This window comes from Gavia stellata, chromosome 13 (genome assembly GCF_030936135.1).
Source record: "Gavia stellata isolate bGavSte3 chromosome 13, bGavSte3.hap2, whole genome shotgun sequence".
Classification (NCBI taxonomy): domain Eukaryota; kingdom Metazoa; phylum Chordata; class Aves; order Gaviiformes; family Gaviidae; genus Gavia; species Gavia stellata.
Genome location: NC_082606.1, coordinates 13,269,149 through 13,282,852, shown reverse-complemented (window position 1 = coordinate 13,282,852; position 13,704 = coordinate 13,269,149). Strand labels below are relative to the sequence as shown.

General features: G+C 42.6%; 1 protein-coding gene across 1 annotated transcript in view; it reads right to left on the bottom strand.

Annotated features, from left to right (window-relative positions):
- TRPM7 (transient receptor potential cation channel subfamily M member 7) overlaps positions 1-13,204 on the bottom strand; it is a 57,712-nt gene extending 44,508 nt beyond the window's left edge. Inside the window, exon 1 of the mRNA XM_059823938.1 lies at positions 13,181-13,204. Within this exon, the coding sequence (XP_059679921.1) occupies positions 13,181-13,183 (3 nt within the window). The 5' untranslated portion in view covers positions 13,184-13,204. The remainder of the gene's footprint in view (positions 1-13,180) is intronic.
- Positions 13,205-13,704: the final 500 nt, after the last annotated feature.

Here is a 13,704-nt window from a genome sequence, read left to right as displayed (position 1 = left end):
ACATCTATGTGAAGGTGCATGCTGTTCTGCAGTTAGACCAGTCATAAAATTACTCCTCCTCTTTAGAAAGTATTAAACCTTAAAATGCATACACCATCCATACAAGGCATAAAAAAATATTAAAATAAACCTAGAAAATATTTCACAACTGATTCTACAGTATGAGATATCTCAGGTCACAATGGAATAAACCATCAGTTGATTCCAGAAGACACGTGTACGCTGGTGTAATTCCAAAATGGTTTTCTCTTAACTGAGATAACAACAAACACCTTCAGAGTTAAATGTCCAATTAACAGATATAGTAATTAAAAGAGACTTGCCACAGCCAGAGATTCTTTATAAGACACTGTCAGCACAGCACATGGCACGCTGCTCCTGAACATGCCTTCAGAAAAGCAGAGTATCCTATTTGGGAGCAGTGGGGGCAGGGAAGAAATGTATTTTGCATTTTATTTCCCAACTCTCATCAACAGCATTTGGAATTTTGGTAGGAAAAAGAAAACACAGAAGAAGGTAAACCAGTTTCACTGCCATAAACAGGAGTAAGTAAATTGATTTCTACATAGTTTACATTTGCAATCCTCACGACTAACGAAATACCAAACTAAAAAATTTTAGCCCTTCTAAAGAATCTATAAATGCTTTCTATGAGGTCCCAGACCAATCAAATTTCGATGCATTCCATAAAGTATTTCAAAACATACACCAAAGCTATGATCTAGAAGCAAGAAACCAGGAATTAGTCCACTGAGTTTTCAAAGAAGATGAAAATAATTCTTTACCCCCTAAAACTTACAACCATGGATGAAAGAAAAGGATAGAAAGGGAGCCTGTGGTAATAACTCCAAGGAAAATATACCTACAGCTTTTCAGCTAGCATTTTTAATTCTAATACCCACTTTACTTTGTTCAAATGAAAGATTCCAAAAAATTACATGGAAGAAGTACATAGGAATGTTTTCAAACCTGTCATACAGTGCCTGCTTCTTTCTGCCAGGGTCCCTTGTTCAAAAACAATTCTTAATTATGTCAAGTCACCAATATAAACCAATCCCAAATCTCTTACATTTTTAAGCACACAGCCTACTTTTCCTTCCTTATCTACAGTGATACAATTGCACAGTCTGCATGCTCTTCACCTCTCTCAACACCAACGATTTAGCTGCAGTCTAGAGGCGTTCTAATCTTAACATTGATGCAGATTGCAAGCCTACACACTCTCTTAAATAAGACCAGCAGGAAGGTAGAGTCAGCATACCTACTCACCAACACACAACAGAAACGATGCCAAGCCTTCTTAAGCGGGTCAGATAATTTCTGTGAGTATCAAGGATGGCCAGTCAACCTGGTCCTTTCCGCAGGGACCAACGGGACACACTGTGCACGGCTGCTAAAACCTCTGAACTTCCTGGCTCACCACATTTACTCCACGTGAAAGAATTAGTTTGATTCATACCCCACATTTCTGGCAAGTGCTGGGCTTACCTCGCATGTGCCACACAGGGTGTACCAACAGTCAATTCTATAAACTCCGGGTTTATTTTTGGAAGGAATGAGGCTTGGGACATGCTACTAGAGGTAAAACAATTCACATAGCCTGAATCCGCTGGCTGTCCTCCCCAAGCAACTTCCAGTCCCTTCCCCATCACAGAGGGAATACAAATCACAGATGCGAGAAAGGAGTTAGTCGTGGCCACCTCTGGAAATACAGCAGTGGGAAAGGGCTCCTGCCACCAGCCAAGTAATTAATCCTACCCTCAATTTGCTTCCGATTTGCTCCCAGATGAAAAAAAGCTCAGCTCTGGCAGCTGCTATTCATAGGCAGCATACAGGCTCCAAGTTCACTTCACCTAGTGCAAAGGACATATTTCAGTTTTATTTGAGCTGCAGATTTAAAGAAGGTCCTCCCCTTTCTGGTCCATGAAGTGCAGGGACATCTGATTAATGCATTATGTGCTGAAGCACATTACAACTACAAAAGCAAGCTGGAAGGGCAGATGTTGTTGGTCTTGCTCTACCACTTTCTTAGCCTGTTCCATTTACAGATCTGCCTTAAAAAATTTTAATGTAGTACAAAGAAAGGTACTTCTCTATCATCACAGCAAAGATTTTGGTGCCTGCTGTGTTAAGTAGGCTATTATTAACTCACTGGAGCAATGGAAACTTGTTATCACTAAGGGATTTTTGACATAGCTAACCTCATACAACCCTTTGAATATCTAAAAAAAAAAAAAACCAAACCAAAAAACGACCAACAGGAAGCCTTATGCCCGCATTTAAATTATTACAGATCAATAATATTTCTCTGAATAGCATGGGTGAGAGGGAAGAGCAAAAGAACATACCAGTGGGCACGTGAAATAGGTGACCACTGCAAAGGATGATGAAATTTCGCATAACTTATCTTTAGACACAGTATCAGGGAAAACCAATTTATTTTTATAATCAAAACTACTTATACTAGGAAAGAGGCCCATCAGCAAACATGCAATCAAAGAACCACCTGAAACAGATCTGGAATTTTGTTCACTTTAACAGCGAGTACCGTAAAAAAAAAAAAAAATCACTTTGTAAAAGTTATTTTCAGAAAAATAATTAATTAATAATAATTAATAATATTAATATTATTTCAGAAAATTAATATTAGGCTGGTTCCAATGCTAGTATTAAAAAAGTCAGCATTGGACCTGATGTCTGAAGGAGGCAGACGATAGTCATACAACCCCTGAACTGCCTTCGCTTCCTTGGTAAGGGTAATATGTGCGTTACTCATGGACAGGATTGTGGAGGTGTGATGGCGTACACTGTCTTTGCTCGTATTCTCTAGGTTCTCCCTGCCTGTACACACGTGCACACCAATGTGACAGTATTTGCTAGCTATAGCAGGGGAAGCGAACATTTTGGTCAGCTGTCTACAGTCACCAGTGTTCTTGGGAGATTAGAATAGGAGGGAGAAAGTAGGATGAGCTGGGAGAAAAACAAGCCAAAACAAGAATTTGCTATAGTATAGTTCACCTACTGTAGAATTACAAAGACTTAAGTGTTTTTAAATTCAGCTCACTAAAAAAGAGCTACTGGATTCAGTTACACTTTCATTGCCTGTCAAGACAGAGAACTAGCTCGGTCCACAGTTGCTCAAGAGTACACGCTGACTACAGCCCTCATGTCCGGGCATAAGTAGCCTGACAGCATTCTAGAGAGATCCATGTACCTAAACTCTTACCAGAGGATAAAAGTTCCCCACCAGAACTATTTAAGCCATTTCTGTTTACTCTAGAAAAGCACAAAGAAGAAACTTAACTGGGTTTATTTAGGCAAATGTGAAAACAGCTAATTACAGTCTGAAATAATACGGAACGCTTATTTAGGCACTTAAAAATTTCCACCCTCTGTTTTTGAGGGGAACAAACAGTTGTTTGAGCTACTGTGTCTTACTTTGTTGATTTCTCATGAGGCTAGTCTTACATAAAAATTGAGCTTTCCATCACAACCTGATACTGACTGCTGAAATATACTTTTACACTGATTTTCCCATTAGCATTCAACCATTTTATTATTAGCAGGTTTTGAAAGTGTCAACTACACTCTTACATCCCTCTTCATTAATGTTTCCTTTAAATATTATAGCCAGAGCTGTAAAACCTACACAATGCAATGTATTCCTTGCAGAATTAACCAATTCAGATGGAAACTGGGCAGAAAACTAAGGCACAGGAAAGGACCACATGGCCATGATCAGGGCGGATACAAGGGAAGCAGGACATCCCCTTTGGTAGCAGTAAGATACTGCGTTAGCAAAACAGCTGTAACTGATCTAAGCATACTGTCTAGGTACATCAAAATAATCCCCCAAAGCACACTTACTCTAGGCATACAGGAAAAGACTACAGATCTGTCACACAAAAAGGCATTCTTTTTAAGCACCTGTATCCTGATGTTCAAGAAGGAAAGGAAGCCAAGACAGTACTTCTTTATTTCTCGGAGAGCTGCCAATGAAGCAAGAACGTATTGCCTAAGGTCACATTTTAGGTAAGCAGCTACCATGGGTTTGAGAATAGCATCCATTCTTATCTGCCACTGAAGATGTTTTTTCCTAATTCATGGTACAATTAAAACCCAACTAACTCCTAATGCGTTAATTACAAAAGATTTTTCTTGTCTTACATGCAAGGTCTTTACATTTGTCAGGAAAACCCTGAAAAATCCAGTAATGCCACCCAAGAGGATAGTCAGAAAGACTAACCTTATCTTAGCAGTGCTAATTTTTCTACATCCTCTCTGCAGAGAGAAAAGAGCTGCTCTGAATCCCCCTTAGTCTCCACTGAGCAAGCCTAGAGACTCACTGCCTAATTAGCTTTTATGAATAATCCTCCCCCTCTCTGCGAAGTCTACCTGTATTCTGCAGAGTGTTTTCTGGTCCCATGCATGTAGACATTTTTCTACAACCCAAAAACGGGAATCTTCTGAAGGCAGAAAAGCTTCAGTGTTGCACATTTTCTATACCAGGAAGAAAGCACAGCCCAAAGTTTACTATATCACGTGTCCAGCAAAGTACTGATTATATTAGTACCAAGTATTTCTCTCATGGGCTATGAAACACCAAGCACAACCAGACTGATGCATTTGAACAATGACTTGTTTGTTAGCAGCCTTCATCGCTGCAGAACGTTCACCTGTAACATTAGCTGGCAGCCCAAACACGACAAGGACGATGAGTGTTTTCTGCCCTCTTTCTCTGTATAAGCAACATAAAAAGACCACATGGTTTCACTAATGCATTTGAAACAATTATATAGAATTTAACAGTGAAGAGTCCCTGAGCTCTACATACAGAGGTAGGATTTATACAGAAAACTGCATGCGTACAAACTGCCTTTTTCCTACAGCTGAAAAGTAAAAAAGGATTTTTCTGCATAAGATTTTTATAAAAGAAACCAAGAATAAGACAGACCAACTGCTTAACGAGGCAAAGGCATAAACCCTTATCAAGAGCATTTCTGAAGGGGCACAAATTAAAAGGACAAAGGTTAGTTAACGGGGTATTTCTGCTTTTCAATGCCTCTGGCTGCAAAGCCAGTTAATGTCAGTTTAAGAAGTTAATGTCCATGCCAACCTCCACATTTTTGCTTAATGCCCCTCACACAGGCCAAGGTAGGTGCTGGCAGGGCTACTGCACGGGTTAGTCTGCAGCATAACCCCATGAACATTTTCAGCAGCACAATTAAGGAGTCAGTAAACTGTAGCTTGTGAAATCAGGAGGAGTGAGCCTCTTCCAACTAGTTCTGCATCCAGAGGCATTGCAACACCAGGTGATGCTAAGTTCCTAGAAAGTTGTCTAGGATGTTTGTCAGCTATGGTATTGGTGATTCATTACTCTTTCCCTAGTGTGAGATTACTACCATGAGCAGGAATTCCTTCAAGATCACTCACTCAAACTTTTTGCCCAGAAGATCACCCTCAGCCATGCACTCTTCTAATGCCTTCAGTTCAAGTTTTATTAAATTTGCTGTTTAACAGAATTCTGCAAACTACAGTTTAGACAATACTGCAGCCAGGGAACACAAGAGAAACTGGTAAGACTTTGACTTTTAAAACACCATTAACTGCACCTACTCTTGTAGATTAACTGATTTTTATAATTGAAGAGAGAGTTGATTAACAGTTCTGTAATTACACAGCTGGTATTTTTAGGCTTCAATCATGCGTCACTTAGGCACATGCATAATTTAACCTATTCAGGTGACTGAAATTATACCCAACTAAATACTTGCATGACCACAGCAGCCACGGGGACAGGCTTTGAAAGGAAGCTGAGCTTTTTCAGACTGGCCCTAGCCACAAACTAGTATACCGCATTGAGCTTACTACACAAAGCCAATATACTTGCAATTTTAACTACCTTGTACATCAGCATGACCGTCTTTGAACCTGGCCACATGGCTGCTGTGCTGAGCTCTATCAGATACGTTAGTAGAATGCAGCTTCGCTCCCTCCTACCCCAAAGGAACAGGTTCAGCTTCTTGGGAATGGGAATAGCACTAAAAAGCAAATAAGCAGCATGTTAAGAACATGGAGAAAAAAAATAATCTAGCACTATTGTGTTATGCGAGACAAGTTACAAGCAGTGGATCATTTGCCAACAGAAATAACTTGATGGGAGGGGTTAAACTCATCTTGATGCAGCTCAGTTCACAAAGACTACAGCACAGCATATCTGGTAAGAAAGTTATCTTAAATCCGGCAGCACACATTCAGAAAAGAAGGTCAATGAAAAACATCCTCTGTAAACAAGAATTTAGATACAAAGGTATTGAAACATAGCTACTATGTGCCTGTAGTACAATTAGACAAGGTCTGCAATGCAATTTGGTTTATACTTTGAAGAGGCTACAGAACCTGCCTTGTGATGGCACAGCTCCATCCATGCCTGCACACAAGGCTGTAAATATTAGAAAACACTCATGCAGAGTGGATGATACGCACAGTAACCGAACACTTACTAATGTGATGGCACAAATCAACTCTCAAGCACCTCAGAGCAGGCTTCCAAACCAGCTTCACAGCTGCTGCCAAGTTTGGGGTGCCACAGTCCCGTTTTCCTAAGCCTCTGCACATGATCCCACCCTATCTCATACCAGCACTGGTATTTATGCAGTCACGTGGAGAGCCGATTCAGGGAAATGACCAACAAAACAATTAATCCTCAGAAAAAAGGAGGCGATTAGATGTTTATTCAATTCAGATCACCGAAACAGTGACTGAGCACAGAAGGAAGCACAAAGGGACAGGTGGAAGGGTGACAGCCAGGACTTAGATGAGTTTAGACCGGATTACAACCACACCTTTAAGAAGAGTTTTGGCAGATTCGGGAGTGGCTAACAAAGATCCTATGGACTTGAACATCAACCCTGCCCCATATCTGAGATTATTATCCCACAACAGACACATCCACACCTGAAGCACTCCAGGTCAGTCTTGGGAATTATATTGTCAATGAAGTGAGTCATAGTGGGAAGACCTGGACTGCTAAGTAACACTAGCTCTAAAAGTGACCTAAGTCTAGAAATTTTTAGGGAATAAGTGCTTGTGAAATACAGAATTCCTAAGAGAGCAACTAGAAATTCATTTGCAGAAGGCATAAATATAAATTAATTTTTTTACTAAATTTAAATTTTGAAAGTCAAGTTTGTCAAGTCCACATTTCACAAAAACTGATTATCACTTTGCAGTATTAGGATTAGGAGGAGAAGAATTTAGCAGGTATTAGGATAAGAACTGTCAGCCAGGGACGTCTTGCAAAATTCCACCCAGCACAAGTCAGGGGACTACAAAGTGAAAACATCGTTTCTGTTGTCTCTTAGCAAAGGTGGCAAGAATCAAGTAGATAAGATTAAGAAAATAAGTACCTCTTTGGGTAGAGGTAAGTGGGAACAATGCACAGAACAAAGGCTGGTATTCAACTGCAATAACCATTGTGTTAAGACTGAGCTGTAACAGACACTTTCCCAGGCTCTGAAGATTACAGAGTTATATTATGGTGAAAGACTGAACACCTAGACTAAATTAATTTGGAGCTGTAACTGAGAAAGTATTCTCAAGCAGGAATGCATTAGTATATGACAGCAAAAACAGGCTGCAGAAATCAGCCAAAAGTTTGGCAGTAAAAAATAAAAACAAAACAAAACAAAAAAATCAGCAAACCAGGACTTAGTAGAAATATGCCAATTCTCAGAACCTGCAGCTTCTTTTTTTTTTTTTAAATCGCATTTGGTTAGTAGTAAACTATTAAAGGCAGAATCCAACAGCACTGGGAGTCATCCACACCAGGCTTCGGGATCCATGACTAGAAAACAAAAAGCCTGACCAGGCTGCCACAGACCTTGAAATAGCTCCAAAGCTCTCCAACTCAGAATGGGGCCTCCCCAAATTGTTGCTGTTACAATTACTAGCAATAAGTCTAGACATTGATAAGATTTACACATGCATAATTTCCAGGTGTAGACCAACTATACGCACACAGCTACCTGTACTCTTTGAAACTGTACATTAGCCAGTTGCACGCTCTTTGCAAAACATATGATGTGCATTTAAACAAAATAAGCACTTCACGTTGGACTGTATCTGAATGTAAACTAGTGATTTCCATGGACAGGTTTAAAATGAAGAAGAAATAAAGCTTCACAGAGGGTTTACAATAGCTGTTTCTGAAGTTGGATCATCTTCTGAAAACATCAGTTGCCAAACTATACACAACAGAGTACCAACTTTATTTCTGAATCAGCCTGTAAAATTCCGATTTCGCAGCTGTAGAAAATCAACAGATATGCTAGCACACATATCACATGCCATCCTCCTTCAGCTGAAATTAAATGAAATAAAGATGGCTTGGGATACACTAACTCAGCAACTGCACGTTTGCCATACACACAGAGAGTTCAAACATTTCAGAAAATCTGATGATAGAAAATGCATGAAACAGCTTGAGTTAGAATGAGTTTGTATGAGTCCTTAGGAAAAGAATTATATTGCTCTTAATAACATAAGTATTAAATAATCCGTAACTTCGGTGTGACTTTTAGGATTTTTTTAAAAAGACACAGAAATTCCCAGAATTAAGATTTAATCCAAGCTTAGCACCTCAGTAACATCTGAACTTTGCTTTAGTGAAGGGGAAAAAATGCATAACTTATAAACAAAGTTCAATCTGCTCTAATGTGCTGTCAGTTTGTTACCATGCTTTAAACTCTCCTTGGCAATCAACCACTACATTTATCTTACAGACTGTTCTTGCAACATCCTCATACCATATGTTGTCAAACCATTTTCCACAGTTAAGTATTCTAGTCCTTTCATAATGCAGCTTTCAGAGCTATCAGCACCACAATCAGCAATACAGTTATTTTTCTGCCTGTATTTCCCATACGTTTAGAAAACTTTCCACCCAGTTCTTGGGCAGGGAAAAAACTGATACGGTTAAGGATAACATCGTTATTTATCCCAGTTTCTCTCTTGTTTTTTATATTTCATTATCCCATCAGAAGTTCACTGGCCTTTCCTTCTTGGAAAGAACAGAGGGGTAAGAAATTTCCCCTGCTCGCCTAACAGCCATTAGACAACCTGCGTTATCCCCACTTCCATGCAAGAATTACAGCGGCTGGGGAGAAAAACAAACTCGAGCTGTACTGTGGTTCCAGCAAACCTGGTAGTTAAAGACAGTAGCTCACACCCCTGCTTTAAAACGGCTTACATCCACTTTACATGCTAAGCAAAACACAGATGTAAAGAAGGCTGAGAAAACCTCACCACTCCTCAAAAAAAAATAGCATTCTCTCCATCAGTGCAATGGCTGTGATGGAAACTGGCCTCCGAAACACCGCTGCTCAGGTCTGTGGTCCCATCCAGTTAGATGCAACAGTTCAGTATGCCAGGGCAATGCTGGTTTAATGGCTGCTACCAAAAAAGAAAAGTCACCTCCTGCACATCCTCTCTCCTGTCTTGCGCAGCAGCACTGATGCCCAGCTAATCCTGTGCTGAGCCAGGTCAGGAAGCGAAGCTTGCCAATACAAAGGTTTTGGGGGTTTACTTTTTCTGTTCTTTTGCTAGATTAGCTTTCTATTACTTGAAATAAAAAAAACATCTACAATTCAAGTAAAAGAAAAGCTAAGCTTAGAGTAATAAAAAAAAACCCAAACAGAAACCAAGGATTAGTTAGATCATTTTCACTATAGGTTCTATCATGATATATTAACATGACACCATTACTTGTACATTCTCATTATGTGAGCAAAAAAGATGGAATTAAACCAAAGGACAGTAACAAGATTGCAAAGAATACAATAGAGGAAAAAGAAGGTTTCAGGGCAGGGACCATGAAGAAAGCATGCAACAAACTTCGTTCAAGTTTTACCACAGGTCAAGTCAGTATCACTGACTTTTTTGTAGAAATAATGAACCATATAGACTCATTTGTCAGAGGCCACCACTGCTTGTCAGTATTGTTACAGAACCCAGACTTGGGACAGCAGTATCAGAAGTAAGAAGTGACATTATCTTTAACAATCATATAAGTATCTTATCCAAATACACACACAGAGTGAGATCATGCAGTAATTTATCTGCTGAAAAGCCAGCTGCCAGAATTTCAACCAGTGAAGCTAAAATGCAACAAGACAGAACTATTCACATTAGAAACAAGAAACATGACCTCAAAGACAAACTTGAATTCTGGAAAACACACACATTGATATTATTGTCAGTTTGCCGCTAAAAAAGTGGGACAAAAAAACAGAATTAATGTTACTTGTTTCAGCAAATTAATGTGGCATGCAAATATTGCCGCCAAAGTAGACACAGCTAAAGGAAATGAGGGATTCCAAAAGAAACAAGTATCTGTTAAAAAAAGGACATTTTCAGGTTAAATATATTGGCATGAGAAGTATCATTTCATTGTCTTGATTTTTCAAAGCATAAGCTACAATTTTAAAATCCAACCCCAAGCCTTTAAAGACGGGGACTTCAAATTTGGGCTTGTTTCAGACAGTATGCTGACAGTACCAGAAGTTTAGTAGAAGTGTCACTGCTAGTATAACTACGTATTAAAACTCCTAATGAGGCTAATCAGGGTCTTTCTGGGAAAGAAAATTAAACTTACTATGCAAGATCCTGTCAAGCACACAAATTGTAGACTATAAAAGCATCTCCCTCCCTTCACACACACTTTTTGACAAGTCCTCTTAGGGATTTATTTGCAACATTACTGGTGTAAAATCAACAAACCAATGCGGTCAAACCCTATTGCATCAGCATCAACTACTTAAGTTCAAAACAATATTGATTTGTTTAGAAAATAGTCATCTGTCACGACTGTCCACAAGGAGCAAACAGTTAATAGAAATGCACCTCATGAAAGGACATGAAAGAGAAGCAGGAAAAGTTTGGGTGTTGGTGCAAAGCTTCCAGGAAAGGGAAGCACAGCAAGTGGTAAAGATAACTATGAGAAAAAGAGAGGAGCTTGGATGCTGCAGTCTATCACCAGCAGAGCAGAGAAAGCAGGGCTGATGTGATAAGACAAAAAGGTAAGGTGGCGAGACTAGAGTTACCCAGAGCCTCAGCAACAAGCAAAGAAGTGAAAGTTTAAAACACAATAGGGTACCTCTCTCCAAGATAATCCACGTGGGGAGGCAGACGATCTGATAGAGTATCTTTAAGTGAGGTAACTGTTAAATGTAAGGTGATGTTTCAAAGTGCCTTTGTATGACAAGTGAAAATTACCCTTCCACTCCTGAGCTCAAGCAAGGAAAAAAATATCAAAGTAAAACATCAGGAAACTAATGTACAAATAGTCCAAACCCAGCCTAAACAGTTCCACATGTACAAAGGTTTTTTTTTCCCCACTTTAAATAGCAAAGTCAAGAATGGCCTCATACCAGAAGGTATGAAGGATGATCTAGCAGACACTTACCTCACCCACACAGACACGTTAAAAAAAAAAGACTGAACTCCCAGAATTGCCACACTGAACAACTCACTCTTTAGAATAATTCCTGATTTAATGTTGGACGCTGTCCAGCAATGCTTCAAAATTGCTAAACAGCCATGGAGCAGCAGGGAAATTTTTAGCAAGACGAAGTTGCATGAAATGTCCTATATTGAACTCAGGCAACGCACCTGTTAAACAGTAGTTTCAAAATATTTGATAACTACGTGGTAAGCATAAAACATTGCAAACATGTTACATTGCCAGAAAAACTGCTGAGCCACGATCAGTTTACAAACCTGTAATGGTTAAAAACAATCCATACATTTCCAGGTTATGTCAGCACCAACAAAACACCAGAACTAAACTAAAAAAAAAACCAACACAAAAAAAAAAAAAAAAAACTCCACAAAACTAAAAAAAACCGAAACACTTCAGTTGAGAAGAGCAAGTACAACACAAGTGGGAGATGCCAAGTACTCTTTCAAGTCACAAGAGAAGGTTGGACTTTCAGCTTCTTCCTAGAAGAGCGGTGGATTTGCAGATTCTAGAAAAAGACAGCCCACATTTCTACACAGGTCACAGATACAGTCAGAAATGGAAGATTCATGGGTACGAATCCCTGTGGTTTTGAACAATATACTGTGAGATAAAACACCTTTATTTAAAATGAACTAAAGCATCTGACTAGAAGTTTAAGCACACTGTAGAAATCCACAGATTTACACTTCACACTTATATTTTCAAAATTATTTGAAAGCACTTGATGTGACTGCTCACTAAATTCTGTAAATATCAATTAAAGGATAACATTACAGGAATAAAGAACCGATCAGGAGCCAGAAGAAGAAAGAGCTAGAATTAAAACTGTATTTTCTTTGTAGAAGCTCACACACCTCTTTGTAAGGGTTTATACGCTCCCTTGTATATAACAACGTGTAGAAATTGTAAAAGTGAAAGAGGTAGAAAGATTAGGAGGGAAAAACCGCTGCATGCCAGAGAACTACACACTCCGGCGTATAAATGGTGGTACCACACAAAACCGTAACGCAGGATTGGAGCAGTAGCCAGAGAGCACTGAACGAAAGACCACGTTTCTAAGCAGCGAAGTCCCCTCCGCCGCAGCACCGGCTCCCCAGAGCGCTGCTCCGAGGAGCGGAGGGGTGCGCCGGGCAGCGGCCGCCCCCCCGCGGGGCCCGCGGCAGCAGGGCGGCGTTGGCCGGCCCCGCGGGCACCACGCGAGGAGACTCTAGAAATGCCGAGCGGCGGCGGGAGCCTCGCCCCGGCGGCTCGGCTCAGCCCCGGGCGGGGAGGGCAGGGCAGGGCCCGCCGGGCCAGCAGGGTCGTGGGCGGGCGGGCGCTCGCGGGGGCGCCGCCGGGGCGCCCCGCCGGCCGTCAGGGGCCGGGGCAGGACGCGCGGACGGGCCTGAGGCGCCCGAGCCCGCACCTCCCCTTCCGGCCCGGAGGTGACAGCCCGGGCACCCCGGACGGGGCGGGCAGGGGAACGACCGCCGCGGCACAGGCGAGCCCGGGTGCGAGAGGGGCCGAGGCGGATCAGGGCGGCGGCGGCAGCCGGGACCCGAAGCAGCCGGCTGGGACAGGTCCGATCCGGCGGCCGGCGCCCTCGTCCCTTCCCCGCTCCCCGCGCCCCGCCGGGGCGAGCCCGGCCCCGCCACCGCGGCACCCCGCCGCCGCCCTCACCATTCTCCTCAGGGCCGGGCTGGGTCTCGGCGCCGACTCTGGCTCTCCTCGCGCCGGGCAGCTCCTGCTCGTGGTTCGGCGTCGGCGGTGGCGGGGCCTGTCTCCATCTATCGGGGCTGAGCTCGGCGGCAGCGGAGGGCTGGGTGGGGAGAAACCGGGCGAGGACAACGCTCCCGGGGCGAAGGGGAGAGCGGGGCGAGGAGGACGGCGACGGCTCGACTCCGCACCGGGACCCAGCGCTGGCGGCGGCCTCAGCCCGGCGGCTCTTTCTCATAATTGTGCGACTCGGCCGGCGGAGAGCCGCGGCGCTGCCGCGTCAGCGCGCACCGCCCCCGGGAGGAGGGGGACGCCGGGGCGGCGCGGCGCTGCCCGCTCCTGCCCGCCTCAGGGCGGGGGCGGGAGGGACGGCCCCTCCACACGGGCGGGGAAAGGGGGAGCCCAGGGCAGCGTCCCGAAATACCCTGAAAAGGTGTGAACGGCTGCCAGAGGGCGGGCGGCCGTGCCCCCCGTGTGCTGCTGGTGAG